The sequence below is a fragment of the Pogona vitticeps genome, chromosome 4, assembly GCF_051106095.1.
Source record: "Pogona vitticeps strain Pit_001003342236 chromosome 4, PviZW2.1, whole genome shotgun sequence".
Taxonomy (NCBI): Eukaryota; Metazoa; Chordata; class Lepidosauria; order Squamata; family Agamidae; genus Pogona; species Pogona vitticeps.
In genome coordinates, this window is record NC_135786.1 from 50555074 (window position 1) to 50576148 (window position 21075).

The following is a 21075-nucleotide window of genomic DNA, read 5'->3' on the forward strand; positions in this document are numbered from 1 at the left end:
TTGTAGCCCTCCTGATGTTTGCTGGACAATGATTCTCATTAGCTCAGCCCTGGCCAGCACATCCACTGAAGAAAGATGATGGGAGCTGCCATGCAAAAACATTGCAAGTTGCTTTTCCTTGGTTTAGACATAACCATTAGTTTCATACTCCAGTTCTCAGGCCATGTCTTGGAAACATCCCACTAATTTCAACAGAGCTCAATCTCTACAAAAATCCTTAAGAAAATAGATTTTAATTCTCATCTAGTTCTGTCAAGATAGTATATCAGCTGGTTATACTAATGGTTTGCGGTTATATGTTTCACTCTGGCACAATGCAATTATTTTAAGCAAATGTTCCTTGTGTATTTCTAATGGTAGAATTGATACAGGGAATGTATTAGCCTAGTGCAGCACAGCTGATTAGAAAACTGTTTAGTATGGATAGTATTAACAAGAGATCTGTCTAAATGGCCCAGTATCTGCCATGGTAGTTTTAACAGGTTACCTAGAGAATTCGTAATATGCTTCCCATCACTCCCTACAAGATCCCATTTCACGAGGCAGTGTTCACAGAACTTTAAAGAAGAGGTATGCAGCTTCTAAAAATTCAAAGGTGACACAGGTCCACTCCTGGACCTTGGAAAAAGTGGCCATTAGAGGGCCTTTTTCAGTAACATCTACTGAAAAAGGCCTTCTCACGGCCTATTTTTTAAACATTAGATTGGGGAAATGGGGGCTCAGGGGGAGAGAAAAAACATCACAGAACTGCCTTCCACTCCCCCCAGAGAGACATGATTTTTGGAGCTTTTTGTGTTATTGTTTAATTTAAACTGTTGAGGAATAAGGGAGGGAGCTGAAGGGCACATTCGGGTTCTTGAGGGGAAGTATACATGCCTCACAGACTGTACTTTGTCAACCACTATTTCAGAAGTATGGGCTTGGACTTGGGATATCTGGGTTCAGAGCCCTACTGAACAGACGTAAACCCTGATCTACCTCAAAAGGGTTACTGTGAAGACAGAATGGGAGGGAGAAAAGCCATGTAGAGTAAAGCTGCCTAGAGTGGTTGTAAGACCAGATAGGCGAGATAATAAATAAATAAATAAATAAATAAATAAATAAATAAATAAATAAATAAATAAATAAATAAATAAATAAATAAATAAATAAATAAATAAATAAATAAATAAATAAATAAATAAATAAATAAATGCTGGCTTGAGCTCAGTAGAACGTAAATCTAAGCAATGGATAATAAATTAAATAATAAATTAAACAGATTCAACCCTCACCCTCTTTGCCCTGTTCAATGGGCCTAAATAATTGTGCTGTCTTTATCACTGAGACTGGTTTGGCAAAGAGACACCCTTTTTGCCCAGCGACAATAGGCTTTGAAGATAATCCTGCAGGTTGATAAGAATGAATACTGGCATTCTGCACATTGCCACCTAGTTAGTGGAGACTAAAATGCCCGCTGAACAGGGCCAAAAATGCAAGCTCATGCTTTTGTTGATATCTTTGATCAGTCGATCGCTGCAAACCTGTGAACTTCAACGTTCATTCTAGGCACCTTAATGTGGGAACCTGGTTCGGAAGAAAGAGTATATGCTGCTGTCAGGGTAGCAAATGCATATCCCCCCAAATGGTGAGAATGCAGTCCCCATGACCCCTCACCACCAGCAATGCTGGCCAAGACTGGTGACAGTTCCCGTCCAAAAAAGCCGCTGGAGGGCCAGACAATCTCCAGCCCTGCCCTACTGCTGGAGGTCTTTCTTCTGTGAACCACATTTTCAAGGCCAAGTTCTTTGGACTGATACCAATCTATATTCCGTCTGCTTCCCATCAAGTCCACAGTGAGGGATTCCAGCCCAACATTCTGCTCTTGAGCCACAAACCCCTATTTCCCCCATCCTCTGGCCTCAAACAAATGATCCGAGCACAACAAAGACCGATCATGGTGTTTTCTTCTGAGACAAAGGAAACAGCTTGCCCGCACAGTATGTACAAGCGATCTCCCTGTAACCTGCCCCCTGAGATCTGCTAGGTATCCAAAGGAACTCCCAGAATTCAATATAGCTGCCGGCTAGTGGATTCCGGGTGCCACAGCCCAAAAAGGCACTTTTTCTAAACCCTGACCAGGACAGGCAGCATATCTGACTTCATAAATGACAGTGAAGGTTGAGAACATCTCCTCTAGACCAGTGTTAATCTTGTATTTGTATCATTAGCTTGAAAAAAAGGCCCATGACCACAGCCATATATTCAGCTCCCTGAGAAAGAGCCAGCCTTAACTTCCTCTCTGCTCATGTGGTTTTTCTCTTTTTCTTTTCTTTTTCTTTTTAAAATGTTCACATCTGTGTTTCTTGTTCAGGTATGGAATCTGAAGAATCAGACCAAAGAAGAGTAAAGATGTGCTTTTGTTCTTTTATCAAAGCAAAACCTGCTGATAACCTGCATAAGATTAGCAATAATTTCTTGCCTGAGGGCATAAAGAGCTAACAGTATGCTTGACAGAAACACTCAAAACCAGGGGAAATAGAACTAAAAGGCATTTGCCTGTGTACATTGTCTTACCTAGAATCTTACTGATGCTTGAATTGTGCATGTCTGGGAAAGCCTGCAAAATCTTGCGCCTCTCATCCTTGGCCCACACCATGAATGCATTCATGGGGCGCTTTATGTGATTGTTGTTTCTGGATTCTGGGAAATGCCTTGACCCTGTGCAGAAATGACCAAGGAACAGAGGTTGAAAAGCCACTGGAAAGCTCAGCTAAAAATAACTGATGAAAGGTGAGAGAGTTTGAGAAAAGCGCCCTCAGCATCCTCCTTTGTTGGGCCCCAAGGCCTATGAAACAACACCAAAAACAACAAAGAGTCTGATAGCACCTCTAGACTAATAAGTTTTATTTGGAAAAGCTTCCATGGATGGTAGCTCAGTTTTCCAGATGCATGGAAGACAGCCTCAGTAGACAGATTTTTAGATATACACAGAGAGGAGGTGGGGGATGTGAATTGACACAGAAATGGAAAATGTCCAGCATAGTGATGGCCTTAATGTACACCTATTGTTGCTTTTTGTGAAAGACTGCCTAATAGTCCTTGGGAGGTAACAGGACTCTTTAAACAACAATTAACTGCCACTGTTAAGACCATTACCATGCTGTACTTATATACACAACTGTAGTGAAATTAAGAACCTGCAGAGTTATTGGAAGTAATGAGTTCTCAGCTTCACTGGGGAAAAAATCTCATTATTCAAATAAAACACTTTCTTTTGCAAATTTCCCCTTCTCCTCATTATTGGGCCATGGAGATACTGACAGTGGGAAAAGAGCTCAAATTTTTAAGAAGGACAACAGTCATTACCATCCCCATCACAGGTTAACACGGATTCATCCAGTCTCTGCAAAGATGTTTCTTCTATCTGTTCTTTTGCAGGTGAAGAATCCATGCTAGCATGGTCCTGAAACCACAGAGGAACATGAACAGTTGCGTATTACAAGTGCAAGCAAGTTCTGAGGGACAGTTAACAGTTTCTTCCATAGAAGCATTTAATGCCATTTGTTTTAAGTTGAAACAGAGTAAAACTCAACTTCTGTTATTCCAGAGGTCCGAAAAGAATGGCTTCATTTGACCTTTCAGAATAATAAGCCCCAAACACTGGGCTAAAGAATTGAAAAAGTGCTCCTTTGTGGAAAAGCAAAAGATCAAACAACAGCCAATATACACTATGATCTACAGCACAAAGGAACTTGGGAGGGAAAAATATATGTACAGTACTCTACTTTAAAGGGAAGTCCCATTGTACAAACAAAATTCAGGATGGTTTCTGCAGGCACTTAAAAAAACCTATAGTAGGCTCAGTTATAAACAACTTTATGGAGTTCTTCAGCAGAACATTTATTAGTTCTGTTCTGTTTAATGATGCACCTAAAGTCTGCAACTGATGAGTTTCCAATACAATGTTTTCCAATTCAAAATATCTACAACAGGAACAGGCAAAATGCACCCACTGGCTATGTGCAGTACCTTCCCTCCCCCCTGGTATTTTGCAGTTCCTCACCATCCCCCCAAATTGTAAAAGCTTTTTTTCTTGGGGGGGAGGAGAAACACACCTTTTCTCCTCAGAAAGTCTCTTTGTCCTCTCTGTGTACATGGAGGGCAATTTTGCCACGTTTTGAGGGGCCCCAGCCAGCACACCTGAGGCTCCTCATCCCTCCAACATATGTATTATGGTTTTAACCATTAGAGTTGAAAAGGGATTGCTCACTTTTCAAAAACCAAAAAACCAAAAAACAAAACCACAAAAAAAAGATTAAGAAAACTTTTTTAAAGTTAAAGTGTCAGAGTTACATCTATTTTTCAGGTAACAAATGCCATTGTAATGACTTTTTTAAAAACAATAAAAAGAATACATATACAAATCAGTCTATTCAATAATAGCCTTCCCTTTAGCCCCTTCTCCTCTGATGTACAACCTGCCAAATCTGGAAAAAGTCCCTCAGCCCTACTGTAGTCACCCACCCCTATTTCCAGACTAAGCCCCCGGAGACTAATGGATCCGGATGGTTTCCTGAATGCTCTGGGGGAGTATCCGTCTGATATGGTTGGCGCTCCTGTCGAAGCTCAGGTCACCCTATGGAATAGGGAGATGACCCGGGCGGTTGACACGATTGCGCCTAAGCGCCCTCTCCCTGCTCGCCGAGCCCAGACAGCTCCCTGGTATACTTCTGAACTGCGGGCGATGAAGCAAGAGGGGAGACGGCTAGAGCGCAGGTGGAGGAAGTCCCGCTGGGAATCCGATCGAACACGACTTAGAGCCCATTATCGGGCCTATTTCGTGGCAATACGGCTGGCGAAACGGCAATATTTCTCCAGCCGTATTGCTTCCTCAGAATGTCGTCCAGCAGAGCTGTTTCGGGTGGTCCGGGATCTTCTTCAACCGGGAAACCCGGTGGAGGTCCCGGACTGCTCATCAGCTCGCTGTGATGAGTTTGCTATTCATTTTGAGGAAAAAATCACTCAGATTCGCAGTGGGCTGGACTTCACTGTTACTGCAAAATCGGAAGATGTGTCCAGTGTGCCGTGCTTAGGTCAAACTTTAATGGATGAGTTTCAATTGTTGAGACCCGAGGATGTGGACAGGGTGCTTGGATCTGTCCGTTCTACCACCACGCCGCTCGACCCTTGCCCATCTTGGCTAATTGGAAGATCTGCCAGGGGGGTTCGCACTTGGGTCCAGGAGGCCGTGAACGCCTCTCTGAGAGAGGGAGTGGTCCCTACCGCCTTGAAAGAGGCGGTAATTCGACCACTCCTTAAAAAGCCTAACCTGGACCCAAGGCTGGTGGTCAACTACCGACCAGTGGCGAACCTCCCTTATTTGGGCAAGGTGTTGGAGCGGGTTGTGGCCGGGCAACTCCAGGCGCTGCTGGATGAAACGGATTTTCTGGATCCATTTCAATCGGGTTTCAGGCCGGGTTTTGGTACAGAGACAGCCTTGGTCGCCCTGTATGATGACCTTTGCCGGGAGAGAGACAGGGGGAGTGTGACCCTGTTGATACTCCTGGACCTCTCAGCGGCTTTCGACACCATCGACCATGGTGTCCTTCTGGATAGGCTGGCTGGGTTAGGAGTTGGGGGCACTGTTTTACGGTGGTTCCGCTCCTTCCTAGCTGACCGTATCCAGAGGGTGGTGCTGGGGGACAGTTGCTCTGCCCCATGGCATTTATGTCATGGGGTTCCTCAGGGCTCGATACTGTCCCCCATGCTGTTTAACATCTACATGAAACCGCTGGGAGAGGTCATCAGGAGGTTTGGGCTGAGGAGTCAGCAATATGCTGACGACACTCAGCTCTACCTCTCGTTTTCCACCAATCCAGGTGAGGCGGTTTCTGTGCTGAACTCGTGTCTGGACCTGATAATGGACTGGATGAGGGTTAATAAATTGAAACTCAATCCAGACAAGACGGAAGTGCTGTTAGTGGGTGCTTCGCCGGACAGGTTGGAGGGCCACTTCCCTGTCCTGAATGGGGTTACACTCCCCCTAAGGGACAGGGTCCGCAGCTTGGGGGTGCTCCTGGACCCCAGTCTAACACTGGAAGCCCAGGTGGACTCGGTGGCCAGGGGCGCCTTCCTCCAGCTGCGGAAATTATACCAGCTACGGCCCTACCTGGACGAGCGGAGTCTCATGACAGTTACACATGCACTGGTAACATCTCGTATTGATTATTGCAATGCGCTCTACGTGGGGCTGCCTTTGAAGACGGTCCGGCGACTGCAACTGGTCCAGAATCGAGCTGCGCGGCTGGTGAGTGGTGGGGCCGCCAGAGAGCACATCAAGCCGATTCTGTATAATTTACACTGGTTACCAGTTGCTGTCCGGGCCCAATTCAAAGTGCTTGTTTTGACATATAAAGCCCTAAATGGCTTGGGCCCTGGATACTTAAAGGACCGCCTCCTTCCATATGAGCCTACCAGGCTGTTAAGATCTTGCCAGGGGGCCCTTTTGAAAGAGCCATCCCTCAAGGAGGTAAGAGGGATGGCTTGTAGACAAAGGGCCTTCTCGGCAGCTGCCCCCAGACTATGGAACGCCCTCCCAACTGAAATTCGCCTGGCGCCGACACTGATAATATTTCGGTGCCAGGTCAAAACCTTCCTGTTCCAGAAGGCTTTTAATTGAAATAACATTAACTGTGGGTCTTAATGATGGCAATTTTAATTGGATTTTTTAATTGTATTTTAATTGTATTTTAACTGTATTTTAATCATTTTGTTTTACTGCACTGAATTTTGGTTGTTGTGAGCCGCCCAGAGACCTTTGGGTAGAGTGGGCGGCATATAAATTAAATAAATAAATAAATAAATAAATAAAATAATTATGAACTAATTCTAAACCTTCCCAATGATGTATATAAATTAGTTTGGTTCAAGCAACATCCCCATGATTACTCAGCTCTTTCCCTATAACATTCAGCCTATAGGTCCCATGAAATCCTTCTGGTGATCTGGGGGGTCTTCTGCCAACCAAATTTACTGTCACCATCAACAGAAGTATATTATTGAAGTTTGATGGTATGGAAGGAGGCCTTCTCTGTCTCTCCTTCCAGAAGTGAGGGAAACACTCTGGCACTCCATTCTGCATCCTCTGTACCAGAGAGCCCTGCAATTATGGTGCAGTTATGACAATAGTGAGCACTGCAACAGCAATCTTGGTGGCGCAGATGTGATCCCTTTATATTGACCCTGGGAAACTGCCTACCCCTGCCTTACCTGCTAGCTGACAATGCCCTGTGAGGGCTACAACTGCCCTGTGAGGGCTGCTACTCTGGGAAAATAATACCCTTGTAGGGCTTCTGGTGTTCTAGTAAGCATATCTCAAGGATCTTAGTGTCAGTGGTTTTGCATTTTGGCTACAGCATCATCCCATCCTATTGTTTGTAATGCTGGGGGGGGGGGTAAAGGGAAGGATGGGGTTGGGAGGGCTTCCATGGTCATTTGGGCTGCAACCCAATCTCGTTGTGTTCTCTAACTGCATGAAAAAAGTGCTGAGAGGCCAATAGGTCATGTCCTGTTTCTGATAATATGGCATTGACAAGAAACTGTACAATTTAACTGTGCAAACTTACAATTAGTTAAATCTAGCCCAAATCCAAATTATGCCCCTAGCAACTCATCTGAAGCAAGACTATTTTAAATTGGTCCTGCACAAGGTTCCCTCTAATTTTTAGCCCTGCTAGGCTCTGCTCCTCTTGTGCATGACTGCATCCCCCCCACACACACACATAGGGTTCCGCTGCAACCAGAACCAAAGGGGCTGGAAACACTTGCTATGGGTGCACAGAGGGGGAGGAATGCTGTGCAGAGGGCGATGGATTTGCAGCTTAGAGGGAACCTGGGTTCTGGAGAATTTTATTGATCACTATTTCTTAACTCTCAAAAACCTAAATGCCAATCACTTTCTTTACAGACAGAAGTATATATATATCATATATATATGATTTCCATACTAGAATTATACAAATCTAGTTTGTGAAAATTTGGATTCCCTGTCAACCTCTTTTAAGCAACATACAACAGGATAATAAAACACCTGGGAGAATTTGACCCAGGTCAATTTGGGAACAAGTTTATAGAGGATTGGCAGTAGAGCTAGCATTATGTTTAGGACTCTAGTTTATAGGAGGTTTTTGGTACACCTGTTTAACCCATCAAGAATTCCAATATGCATCCTGGATGAGGCCAGCCTATGTTACACACTTCAGTCAATATCTGTTTCTTGGCATTAAAGTCCACTGGAAAACAGCACAGGATACTTTTTGTCCTAATAGGTAGGAACAGATAGATAACCTATTTGGCATGTCTTTCGTCCAAGCCATTTTCTGTTGGTAACTCCTGCCTCCTAAAACATCTGTATGTTGCAAGTGGCTGAAGTTTGGCAAGACAGTTTACAACTCTTTAGGTGATAATGGTGCAAAATGACCCTATTTCAAGTCTCATTTTATGTCGATACTGCAACAAAATATGACTTTTGGGGAACCAAGAGTTCCCATACTGGTGCCTGAGGGTTAACAAAACACACAATCTTAATATCCCATCCCTTTAATACCGCTCCAAAAAACAGCATCAGTAACTGCAGTACTTCTGACCTTCCTGTAGGAATGATTTGGAGAGCCATCTGTTGCTCTGCTTTGGTTGTGCAAAAGTTGTCGGGCATCCTGAATTGCTTTGGTGATAGCGTCCCCCTCTCCAAGGAACCCTACAAACAGTAGTAATAAGAGCAGCCGTTGGTAATAAGTCATAGTAATAGCAACATGAATATCATATGGCCAACTGACAACATCTCACAACTTCACAAAGATTTTCCCCTTTCATAAAGTTCTACGGGGGAAAGAAGATATTGTTTCTGTACAGAGATATATCTCTTCACCCGCAATCCTGGATCTATAATCTTTCTGAACTCCCAATTAATCCTCTGTTAGAATCATGAGAAACTTCTCTTCAGAAAAATTAAGATTGATGTTAAAATGATTCCAGGGCAATAGGATAATGGTGAGAATGTCCCAGGAGCCACTGGATGCTGACAATATCCTCCAGTGCTAGCAGAGACTTCCCTGCTGGCTATGCTTTACTGATATTAAAAGCTGGAGGATGGGGTGTTCCAGTGATATTTCAGAATCCACATACCAAGCCCCTTCATTCTAGACATATCTCTGGAATAGGGGGAAACACTATCAGCCCCAGAGTTGTTAAAATGTATTTTCCTCTTACTAGAAACAAAGGGAGGGAAATTTTGCACAAAACCCAAGAACTCCTCCTCTCTTTATGCCCTGGCTGCTATAAGCCCAACATCACTTAGGAACTAGTGGTTTTCCCTCTATGGATTTTTCTCCTTTGCCTACAATAAGATTGTTTTGTTTGTTATCTTGTTCCTTCACTTCTCAGCAGTCGTTGTGAGACTGCAGATTGTGCCCAGCTGATTCAAAAATACATTAAATCACCTCCATGTACTCTGCATCCATTTATCTAGAAATAATAACACTGCTTGGTTCAGTTTGTGCTGTTACTACCACAAACCAGAATCCCACTTCCTCCATAATACAGTTAAAAAGAGAGAGAAAAAAGTCCACCTTCCATTGTCTATTTTTGGGTAAGCATTTGGATCAAATGCTAAATTCCCCTGTGGGTATCTTAAATATATAGCTCTTGAACAGAAGCAGTTTTTCCATGGCATTTTCTGATCCATTTGTTGCTGTTTTGTGATGTCAAGTTGCTTCTGACTTAGGGCAACCCTATAAATTTGTGACCTCCAAACGGTCGTGTTGTTGTATTCGTGTTGTTAATAGGCCTGCTCAAACCTTGCAAAGTCAAAGCTGTCCTTTATTGAGCCAACACAGCTCATATTTGGTTTCCTTTTTTCCTCCTGCCCTCAACTTTCTCTAGTACTGTATTCTGATTCAACAGTAGAGTAAAAACAACCATTACCGCTGGGGTTGCAAGTAAGCACTCTCATTTTTTAAAACATAAATGCATCTTAAAAGGCAGTAAAATAAATTTAAACAGGATAAGTTGTTTTATTCTGAGTTGCACATTTGGTCCCCAACTAATTCAGTAGCATCCAGAAACAGAGAGGCAGTCAATTTCACAGCCCTACCTAGGAATGTTGCAGATAGAACTTAGAATCTATTGCATGCAAAGCATGTGCTCTGTCCCTGAGATAAGCCAATTCTCCTATTTTTCTAGTGCAATGATGACAATGTAGGAAAATATCCCAAACAGAATCTTCACACCCTTTCCTAATCAACAGCAGGTGAAATTCTTTCGAGCACAGCTTGAATAATTGCTTTTTTGACTATAGCTCCCAGAATACTCCAGCCAATATGGACACTTGGTTCTAACCCAAATGAGTACATTTACAAACTCACCATCAATGATGCAAATGGTGAATGATTATTCCTTATTCCACCTTAGAAACAATGAAAGAGAAATCTCCTTGGACCCACCTAGAGGAAGACTGGGAGGGCTGGTCTGCAGCTCCTGGGAAGGTCCATGATTTGGAGTAAGAGACTGACAGTTGCTGATCTTCAAACTAGGTGAGCTGGAAGAATTGGGAAGCTCTGAGCCTTTGGATTTTGCTGTTAAGTTCAGCGGCTGTGAAGACTCCTGAAAAAGAAAAAAGGGTACAAGAAGCGCATCTCCTCTGACATTCAGAAACCAACAAATAAAACAGTTCAGGAGTTTCACCTGGATTTGTAGGTGGCCTGAACTTGCAGGTCTCTTCAGTGCTGAAGGAGGGGGGCTGTGTAGCAGTTGCATGGGGTACTCAACTACAAATAATACAGAAACAAAAGAAGATCATGCACAGAGTTAAGCAGGAATTAAAATCTTTTGCTCAGCAACCAATTCCAAGGAACCAAGATTTCTACCCTAAGAACTAAGTACCAGACTCTCAGAATTATGCTAATCAAACAAGGTTTGCACAAAACTAAATTTTAGCTGCTAAACAATTACAGTCCTCTGCAGTGCTTCTCCAAGTGTGTGGGGATATCCATATCCTCTCCACATGCTACATGTTTTCTGCAGCAGACAGCAAGAGAACATCAGTCCTTGGCATATTTTGGCCCATTAGGATGGATCCAGACTAAATTTCTTCCCACTGGGAATAATGAGATTTACCTTACTCATTTCACACTGATTTCAATGTAACATATATGCAAGTAATACAACCTGAAACAGCCCATTAAATCCAAGTGTTTTGACTTATTTGTGACTTATTGATTGAAATCAAAGAAACCAACTCAGTTATCAACACAGACTTTCACAGTTTCAATCATTATATTATTCTGTCTTCAGTTCCCAAGACAAAAACACCAAGGAAAACTGTGTCTTAATACTAAGAATTCCATGTTTTCATTGCCTCTTCATACCTGGTTTGCAAGGGATTGGCTGAATGGGAAGTGCCATTTGAGGATCTGTGGTGACTGGAAGAGGCTGGTGGCCGGGGGGAAAGGCTGGAATCATTACATAGGGCATGTTGACCTGCTGAAGAAGCAGAACAAGGGAAGTGGAAGAGAAAGATACTTGCAATATTACCTTTGGGGAACAACATTAGACAATTAGAGAAGTCTATCCAGTATCAACTGGATAAATTTATTTTATTTCTTTCTTTTATTAGATTTATATACTGCCCATCTAGACAGATGGTCTACTCTGGGTGGCATTACAAAATTTAAAAACAATAGAACCAATAAACATGCAAAAATCCAAGATGTGAAAATGTAAATATTAACAAAACTGTGGAAACGGCCTTCTCACTTTCCAGGCACATAAATTTCAGGTGGTTAGTTCATGTATCCACTCATCTATGGAGATACAAATGAGTTATTATCTCAGCTACACTGGAGGAACATCTGAAACTTCAGTCCAAACACAAATCTGAAGTTAGAGATATTAAGATCCCACTGTTTTCAATGAGACAGGCTTTCAAGTGGGACATAACTCCAAATAAATGATTTACAACTGCAGCCTTAGGCACATATTCAAAGTCTCAATTGACTTAACCATGGCACCACCTTAAACCATTTTTATGCCAATATTTTTACATCCAAAAAAAAGAAATTAATGTGACACTGCTACCCTAATCTGAAAATAAAAGTTGGGGCAAACTCAAGTCCTTTCCTTTGGAATGTCAAAGTACCACAACTAAGAAAACCTTCCTTGATCTGCTCAAATGAAAAAGAACATCTTTTTTACCTGGATTTGTTGTTGTAGCAAGTTGATCTTGTGTTGTTGCTGGATAAGTTGTTGCTGTTGCTTGGCAATCTGAAAGAAGGAAAGTTGATGAAGAACTAAGGTACTTAACAAAGGTGTTTACTAACCAAGCTCTCTCTCTCTCTATCTGAAGGTCACCTGAGCAGATGAGCTCACTTCTATTGAACTAAGAGAAGGTCACTGTTTGTCTGGTGCTGGCAAAACAAGACAGTTCACCTATAAATTCATCTACAAGGCTCGTGGCAATGGCAGTGGGAGAAAAAACCCAACTCAAGGCATATCATATTCCCATTTCAATTTGCTCACTTGTTTTTACATCTAATACAGTACTACTGAGAAATTTCTACCCACTCCAAGGGCCATGCCAGAGCTACTGACATGGTATAGAATAAAAGGCCCAATGAAGAAGATGATAAGAGATTAATTTGTGATAAGAAAGGAATTAACACTTAGTTGAATTGTGTGTTAACAACACACGGACAGCTAAATTATTAAAATGAAAATCAAGATTATAATGCATGTAGTAATGATATATTGGAATAGGTTCTGAAAAATGCAAGCACTGATGAAGCTATGAGATCTCAACCTGTAACCCAGGACTGTGGATCCCCAGGGCAATGAGTCAAATGCTTTGTCTGTTATTATTTCCAAACTGCAACTACCAAAATCAAAGTATTTAATGGTAGCTAAAGAGAGATGGGCATTGGAGATGGGGGTATTCGTATACGAGTATCCCCCTACAGGTGGAGATAACAAGGGTCCAACCCTATGGGGCCGGATGGTCCACTCATGATTGCTCCGCTGCTGTGACCACCACAGAGCCTTCCAATGGCTCCAGAGATCGCGTTCGGTGAGCCACTCTTCGACCTAGCAGAGAGCCTTGTCGTTCCACCTCCTGTCAGGAATGGCGAGCCAAATGTGATCTCTGGAGCCATTGGAAGGCTCTGCGGTGGTTGCAGCAGTGGCGGAATCATGAATGGACCGTCCAGCCCCATGGGGCCGGAGCCTCATTATCTCCACCTGTGGGGGATATTCATATTCGTATACGAATATGAATACCCCCATCTCTAATGGGCATGAATCTCAGTTCAGGGGTTCATGCCGATTTGTATGTGTGGCACCACAAATGCTATGTGTTCCTTTCCCACACCTCCCTGGCTGGATCCTCCACTCACCAGCTGGCACACATTCTCTCCTCCTCCTCTTCAGCTATTCCATCAGTCTCTGGCAGTGGTACAGGCTTCCCTGCCCTTCCTCCTTGGCTGATTGCCCACTCAGACAAGGAGGCAGGACAGTCAAGCCCACGCTCTTGCTGGGACTGGCTGAACAGTCAAAGAGGAGGAGGAGCGGGTCTGACTGGTGAGTGGGTCACTGGCTGGGAAGGCAGGGGAAGGGACCAAGCAGCACCTGTGGTGCCACACATATGAAGCAGCACAAACCTCCAAAGTGAGGTTCACACTGATCTCTATAGCATTGATCTGCACACTGCAGGCATGAAGCCTGTTATATGAAATTGAGTTGTGCTTTTCAGGCAAAGAAGTTATTGGAAGGAACTGAGTTGCACTTTGCAGGCAAGAAAGTTGTTCCACTGTGACTTACACCAGAGGAGACATAGTTACAATTGAGTTGTTCTTTATATTACTGGATAGAAAATGTTCACATTGGTAAGAGTGACTTGCAAATCTACCCATATTGCTTTGAACTTTCTCCCTCTCATTGGCCCAGTCCTCTGCCCTGAGCACCGCCTACTAATGAAATGCACCTTTCTGAACAGCTGTGACCTTCTTGGTGGTGGTGGTGGGGGTACTCTTTAAGGTGGGCTGTAATCACCAGAACTTTCCAAGAATTCATGGGCACAGAGGACACTGAGAGCCACAGTCTCACTGCCCATTAGGCTCTATAGAGGAAACCTCCCAAAGAAAGACCCTTAGGAAACATCACAACTTTCCTTCTTTCCTTTTGCAAATTGACAACAGAAAGCAAAGGCCAGAGAAGCTAACACTGGATGCAAATGACCCAAAGTTACTTCTCTGGGGGGGAGGGGCAAATCTAAAAGCGTGCAGCTTTGGGTTTGTGGGCTGCAATTCCTAGAATTCTGTCTGGGGAATTCTTGGAGAATTCTGAGAACTGCAGTCCAAAACATGGAACAGCACACCCACACTTGGTAGCTTTACCATCAACCATCATATGCCCGCCAAGGAGCACTGAAGGATGCAGATTGTTATAGTCCAAATATATCTCTTAGGCCATCATTGTCCTCCTTTCTCCTTGACTCCTTCAAAATCGGAATTTCACCCATGAGCTAAAAAGGGTGCCCTACCCTCTATTCTAAAGGTTGCCCTCACCAGAAAACCTAAAATACAGGGTGTTAGTTTTTAAAAGTGTGAAAAGTCTGTCACTGCTATTACATTTGGTAGCACACCTGATGAAGTGAACTCTTATGCATTAAAAGCTCAGGCTGCAAAAATTATATAGTCTTCAGTGTTTTATAGCTCCCTTTCTCTTGGCTACAACAGAATCTTGTCTTCATAAAGATGTCAGTTTTTCTACACTCTTTGGAACAGTGGATTCGGAAGTATATGAGAGGCACAGGCATCTTGCTCAGTACAGAATCCTCTTGAGGAGAGAGATGGGGTATAAATAAGACAAATCATGTCAACCGCCCAGGTCATCTCCTATTCCATAGGCTGACCTGAGCTTTGACAGGAGCACCGACCATATCCACCGACCATATCAGACGGATAATCCCCCAGAACATTCAGAAACCATCCGGATCCATTAGTCTCTGAGAGCAGATCATCTTAATAGATCCCCCACCCTTGCAGAGGGGAGAAGAAGCTAGCAGACTAAACTTGACCAGGAAGTGGTCTGAACATGACAACAGGGTCACAACCAGCCCCTCCACATCCAAACCACCATCTTCCAGTCCTGTTGAGAAAACCAGGTCCAAGGTATGGCCCTTCTCATGTGTTAGGCTGTTGACACATTGAGACAGCCCCTTGGTTGTCATGCTGGCCATGAAGTCCTGAGCCGCCCCAGTCAAGGCAGCCTCGACATGGATGTTGAGTTCCCCCAGCACCAACAGCCTGGGAGTCCTCAACACCAGGTCTGAGATTACCTCCATCAGCTCAGGCAGGGAGACTGTTGGTATGCAGCAGGGTGGGCAGTACACCAACAGAATCCCCAATCAGTCTCGTAAGCCCAACACACAATACAGGCCCTCAAGACCTCCTCTCAAAGGGATAGGAAGCCTGGTCAAAGAAATAGAACTCCTATAAACTATAGCAACTCCCCCTCCCCGACCCTCCGAGCGACATTGGTGCTGGACCAAGTACCCAGGTGGACACAACTGGAAGAGGAAAACACCACCCTTTCCCACCCAGATCTCAGTAATGCACACCAGGTCAGCACCCTCATCCAGAATTACATCATGGATGAGGGCAGTCTTATTTTGTACTGACCTGGCGTTCATCAACAGCACTGTGTGGCTTGAGGGTTTGCTGATATGGTCACCTGATACCATCTGGTTGGGGGTAGGACTAGAAGAGGGGATAGATGTAAGGTATCTAACCTCTCTTCTCCTACGTGGGCATGTTCTACCCCCACCACCATTCCTTCACTATCAGAAAGTAAACATTTCCTATTTCTGTACCAAGAGTGCTGTGTATTCCCTTTCATCATTTGGAAGTCACAGGGGCTGCATGACAGGAAGAGGAAGTCTTTAATTACTGAAAATCACCACCACAACAATGTCATCCCAGTGGTATCAATTCTGTGTAATAAAAGACTTCCTCCTCTCGTCCTATACCTTCTACAATTTCCAAAAAAATTAAAAAGATTACATAGGAGCTGTGGGAACCACAGGACAGAAGTAGGTGGTATTTAATTTCTGAAAAATCATCCCTGCTGGTGAAATCATCAGCCTTACATGGGAATAATTGTACAAATAAGATTTTAGTCAAACATTGCTAAACACAGATGCATCAACATTGTTCAACACCACAGAAAAGCAAACTTAATTACTTTCAGCCCATCACGGTCCAAAATATATACAGTGGTGCCTCACTTGATGAGGATAATCTGTTCCAGCGAAATCGCTGTAGAGTGAAATCCTCATCAAGCGAAATAAAAAAGCCCATGAAATGCATTGAAAACCAGTTCAATGTGTTCCAATGGGCTAAATATCTCAGCATCCAGCGAAGATCCTCCATAGGGCGGCCATTTTGGGTGCCTGTAAAGTGAAAAATCCATCCTAAAGCACAGCGGGGAGCCATTTTACACAGCGGGTGGCCATTTTGAAACCTGACGATCAGCTGTTTTGATCGTCGTAATGCAAAGAATCGATTCCTGAAGCAGGGAACCAATCATCGGGAAGTGGAAAAAGCCATTTGAAACATCGTTTTGCAATCGCAAAAACCTCATCATCAAGCAGATTCGTTGTTTAATGAGGTAATCGTTAAGCGAGGCACCACTGTAGATGGTAAATTTATATTTCGTCACACAACTGAAATAATTTGTAGCCCAAATCTATAGAAAGGCTAAATATACAGAGAAAAGATATTTTCAATTACAGCTGTAATATAGGCATTTTCTCTAGATACACTGACTTTGTAATAAGAGAAGGGGGGAAATCAAAGCCCAAAGCTTTTGAAGATTTACATTACAATCCTATGCACAATGAGAATAATCTTCACACAACATAATGGGACATACATCAGCATAAGCAAGCACAGCATTGGGCCAATCACATGAATAATTACTGCTTGCAAAAGCTTTAGCTCTGGTCTTCCCAAGCTCCACTCAAAAGCTAGATAATTGGAACACTGTTCTTATTGTCATTATCCTTCTATATCACCGCAACATATTGTGTGAACTTTCAAAATGTATTTACTTTGTACTGGTGCAGTTTCTCATTTTAAACATCTCTTTGTATAGTAAGATAATCAGTGTTTCAGGTTTGATATTATGTTAGGTAAAAATCCCTTTCCGAGATCACACAGGATCTGTCAAGTTCCAGCTCTGTTTTTCAACCGCCTTCTAAGTTATATATCCCAGCTGCTCAGAAGGGTCAATGTGCACATTTCTGCCCCTTACCTGTTCTTGCTGCTGTCTGGCTAGCTCCATCTGTTGCTGCTGTTTCTCAAACAACATGGCTGCCATGTTCTTCTGCTCAGAATGGGCCGTCAACAGCTGGTCCCGCAGGATGGACAGCTGGTTAATCATGACCAACAGCTGCAACTCCTTTTCTGCCAGGCTTTCCTGAGTTCCTGGGACATTCAGCATCCCAAAGAAGAGAGAATTGGGAGATGGCAATGTTTAGGACTACAATATTAAAGCTGCAGTTCTTGGATCCCAAGGGCCATGCAGTTTTTTCAGATTTTCCCCTCAGGAAGTGGGGTAAGAGATTCACAGTCAGAGAGAGAGAGAGATATTCACAGGAACATAAACAGCTGCTTTGGTTCATCTATTCTATTATTGCTTGCACTGATTAGAGGGAGCTCTCCAAGGTGTCAAGCAGGATTCTTTCCTGTCCTAACCAAAAATGCTAGGAATTAAACCTAAAATCATCTACATGCCGTACAGGAGACTGACCTCTAGGCCACTGGTTCTTAACCTTGGGTTACTCAGGAGTTTTGGACTGCAACTCCCAGAAGCCTTCACCACCAACTGTGCTGGCTGGGGATTCTGGGAGTTGCAGTTCAAAAATGTCCGAGTAACAAAGGTTAAGAACCACTGCTCTAGGCTATGCAACCTTGCAATAGTTTGCAAGCTTTCAGGAAAGGTGTGCAGCTGCAATATCACAGTTCCAATCTCCCAAGAGCAAAATAAAATATTTTTCATGGGTGTGTTGCAACAGACTACGGATATGCATGCCTCTGACTTGTCCCTGGAAAGGAGGAAACAATACACCTGGACCTGAAGTTGGTGTAGTTCATTTTTACTTAGATCAGTGACAGGAGAAACTGAAAGAAAAAACAATGCCCCCAAACTGACAATTCCAAAGGGAAAAAGACTTCTGCCTTCACTCCACATTGCTATCATGAGCTGACAGTGCAATGGAAAAGCTGATACATTCCCTCTTCTTCCCCAATGGATTATGGATTCTGTTAGTTACAAATATTTTGATTTATTAAAAAGGTACCCTCAGTCAAAGAAGATCTATAGATATTTGTAATGAAGGTACTTTCACCATTTCAGAAGAGGCATTCCTCCTCTTCCTCCCACCCCTCCCCAGGAAGTTGCTTCTTGAAGGTTCCTGCTCTGACACATGTTTTCCTTGTAAAGCACAGTTCTGCTTGCAGGTGTAAATGGATCTAACTGATATATAATGCAAGCCATTCAACTTACACTATGCACAATTTCTTTATCTGGGTGACAGCTCAGATGAAATCCCACTCAAACAATTTTGTGACTTATAACCCAATTATACTAAAAGAATGTGTTCCCTCCAAACATTCAATCACAAACTTCTACAAAACAGTAGTTGCTTTTGCATGCATCATCATAAGACAGAACTATGAAATCTGATAATATAAATATGTTGATACTTGGACTTCAAACCTGATTTAACTGTATCTTGCAGATACAGCCATTTTTCTCTGTTTCCCTGTTGTTTCTTAGCACCATCAGAACATGGGGTTACTTATATTTGCATGCAAACCATCCATTTCTCTTTAAGAAAGCTGTTTCACACTAAGAGATCTTTAAGAAAACTTTGAAAGCACTCTTACAAAATCCATTGCCTGTTGGAGGTTCTCTGCTGGAAGATTTTCTTTTCTTTTGTTTAAGTGCTGATTCCTGATTGAAAGCTTCCAGCAGGCAGCTCTCTCTATGGAACTGAACTGCAAATGGGAAGGTTTAAATTTCCTCTCCAGTATAAATGGATACTTAAAAAACAAAACAAAAACAAAAAACCACCCTAGCTTTCTAGAGGTACAAAAAGGAGTGGGAAGTCATGGGCAAAAGCACTAGATGAAGCAAGGTAAGGAGAATGTCGTACAGATGGTGAGAAAAATACAGATAATATTGGTACAGAAACTAGAAATTTCAGAACAAATGCTCCAGCTGGAAAAGCCTTGAAGAGGGAACAAGAGGTTTTTGTATACAAGATTTACTCTCTCTACCCAACATACCAAATTCCCTCTTTTTTCTGGGGACTAGCCCTAAAGAAGATATAGTTTAAAGAAAAACAAAATTAGTCCAAGTGCTCACCTTTCACTTCTTTGGTTTCCATGGGACTTTTCCCCAGAAGTCTCTCTTTCCAGTCACTGGACAATAGCTTCTCAATAGTCGGCATTACTGTCACAAGGAGAATGGCAGTGTAGGTCACACACAGGTGGTGTTGCATTTTGAAAAGACAGAGCTTTAGAAATCATTTTAATGCAGAATATTACAAAGACTAGATTGAATCAAGGAGGATACATCTCCAACAAGTCCCTCGAAGTCAAAGATAATCCAGAACATTAGGAATTTAGTTCACAAGTTGTTTTTACACATTTCCTTGACAAAATCTAGGGGTGAACATGAAATTCCCTCCGCTCTACTTAATAAAATATTATTTCATCTTTAAAATGATTATTATTATTATTATTATTTATTTAATTTATATCCCGCCTATCTAGTCGCGATGGACTACTCTAGGCGGCCAACAGCAGAGATAAAATACAATAACATAAAACAACATAATTACCACAACAATTAAAAGTAGGGAAACATTAAAGGAGAGATGAAAATCAAAAGCTATCTGGTGAGAAAAGTTATTCCAAAGGCGATACTTTGCTATGTAGTCTGATACAGTATGTGCATTCAAAAAGTACTATATGTTCTTTCTGGTTTAATCATGTTCATTTGCTGCAACTAAAGATCTAGCCCAATAAGAAAGGGGTATAAAAATACACAAGCAATCATCTTTTACCAAGTGAAAACAAATACCAGTCACGATTGTCTGTCTAATTCAGAATCATTGCCTAGACCTAATGCCTGGAAAAGTTGTAGAACAACCTTCATTACCTTCTTTTAGGTTTTTTTTGAAATCCAATTTTTCCCGATTGTTAACTGTAGTTCCAAATGGGTTACTGGAATCTAATGCCTTGTCCACTAGATATGGTGATTCCTAAAAAATAATGAGCAATTGTTAATCGATCAGTCAAGGTCAACAACATTCAGGAAATTAAAAAATGAAGGATGAAGAATTTTCTTCACAGAGTCTTTGTTTTGTAACTACATTCCCTAGTGCAAGTATGGGCAACTAATGACCCTCTAGGTATTTTGGGAAACAGCAGCAGCTCATGGCAACCTTAGTAAGCCTAGCCAGTGGTAGCTGCAGTCCAACATCTGAAAATTTTTGTCAATAACATTTGGAAGGTGTTCTCGCATGTTCTAATGAATGAACTGCATGTGGCTCTGAGCGTTCCCCATTCAAATAGGAATGTCTGCATCCAACCATCATCTTACTTTATTTTAAATTGCAGAATGAATTTAAATGCTGCAATAAACTGCAGATCAGCTTTTAAACTAGGAATAGAATCTCTCTAAACAGGGTCCTGGGAAGGTATGGCATTGGATAACTAATAAGCCAGTTGAAGAGAAGAGCAAAGAGACATTCTGATGCTTGTTCTCTCTTCTGGATTTACCCCCATCTAGCAGGTTACTGTTTGCCTTAGGCAGCTCATCTTCTGATCTGCTGAAACTGATGCAAAACGCCTAGTTTGTCCACAATAAAAATTCTCTCATTTATTATTAATCTGTGGATGCATGAAGTGACTTGGTATTTATAACTGAGACCTGGAGGTAGGGAACAAAGACAATTTAGTCTTTCCCTGCTAT

The 21075-nt window shown here is 42.5% G+C and overlaps 1 protein-coding gene across 6 annotated transcripts in view; it reads right to left on the reverse strand.

Annotated features, from left to right (window-relative positions):
* SOX13 (SRY-box transcription factor 13) overlaps nucleotides 1-21075 on the reverse strand; it is an 81004-nt gene that overhangs the window by 11107 nt on the left and 48822 nt on the right. For 3 of the 6 annotated variants that reach the window (XM_020797046.3, XM_020797027.3, XM_078391936.1), the window contains exons 3-12: nucleotides 20260-20362; nucleotides 19462-19548; nucleotides 17344-17516; nucleotides 12232-12300; nucleotides 11406-11520; nucleotides 10723-10805; nucleotides 10482-10641; nucleotides 8628-8737; nucleotides 3349-3445; nucleotides 2557-2700 (exon numbers count right to left, since the gene is read on the reverse strand). In XM_020797046.3, coding sequence (XP_020652705.3) covers nucleotides 2557-2700; nucleotides 3349-3445; nucleotides 8628-8737; nucleotides 10482-10641; nucleotides 10723-10805; nucleotides 11406-11520; nucleotides 12232-12300; nucleotides 17344-17516; nucleotides 19462-19548; nucleotides 20260-20362 — 1141 coding nt within the window. The remainder of the gene's footprint in view (nucleotides 1-2556; nucleotides 2701-3348; nucleotides 3446-8627; nucleotides 8738-10481; nucleotides 10642-10722; nucleotides 10806-11405; nucleotides 11521-12231; nucleotides 12301-17343; nucleotides 17517-19461; nucleotides 19549-20259; nucleotides 20363-21075) is intronic. The other 3 variants (XM_020797038.3, XM_078391937.1, XM_020797054.3) reach the window with 2 other exon arrangements.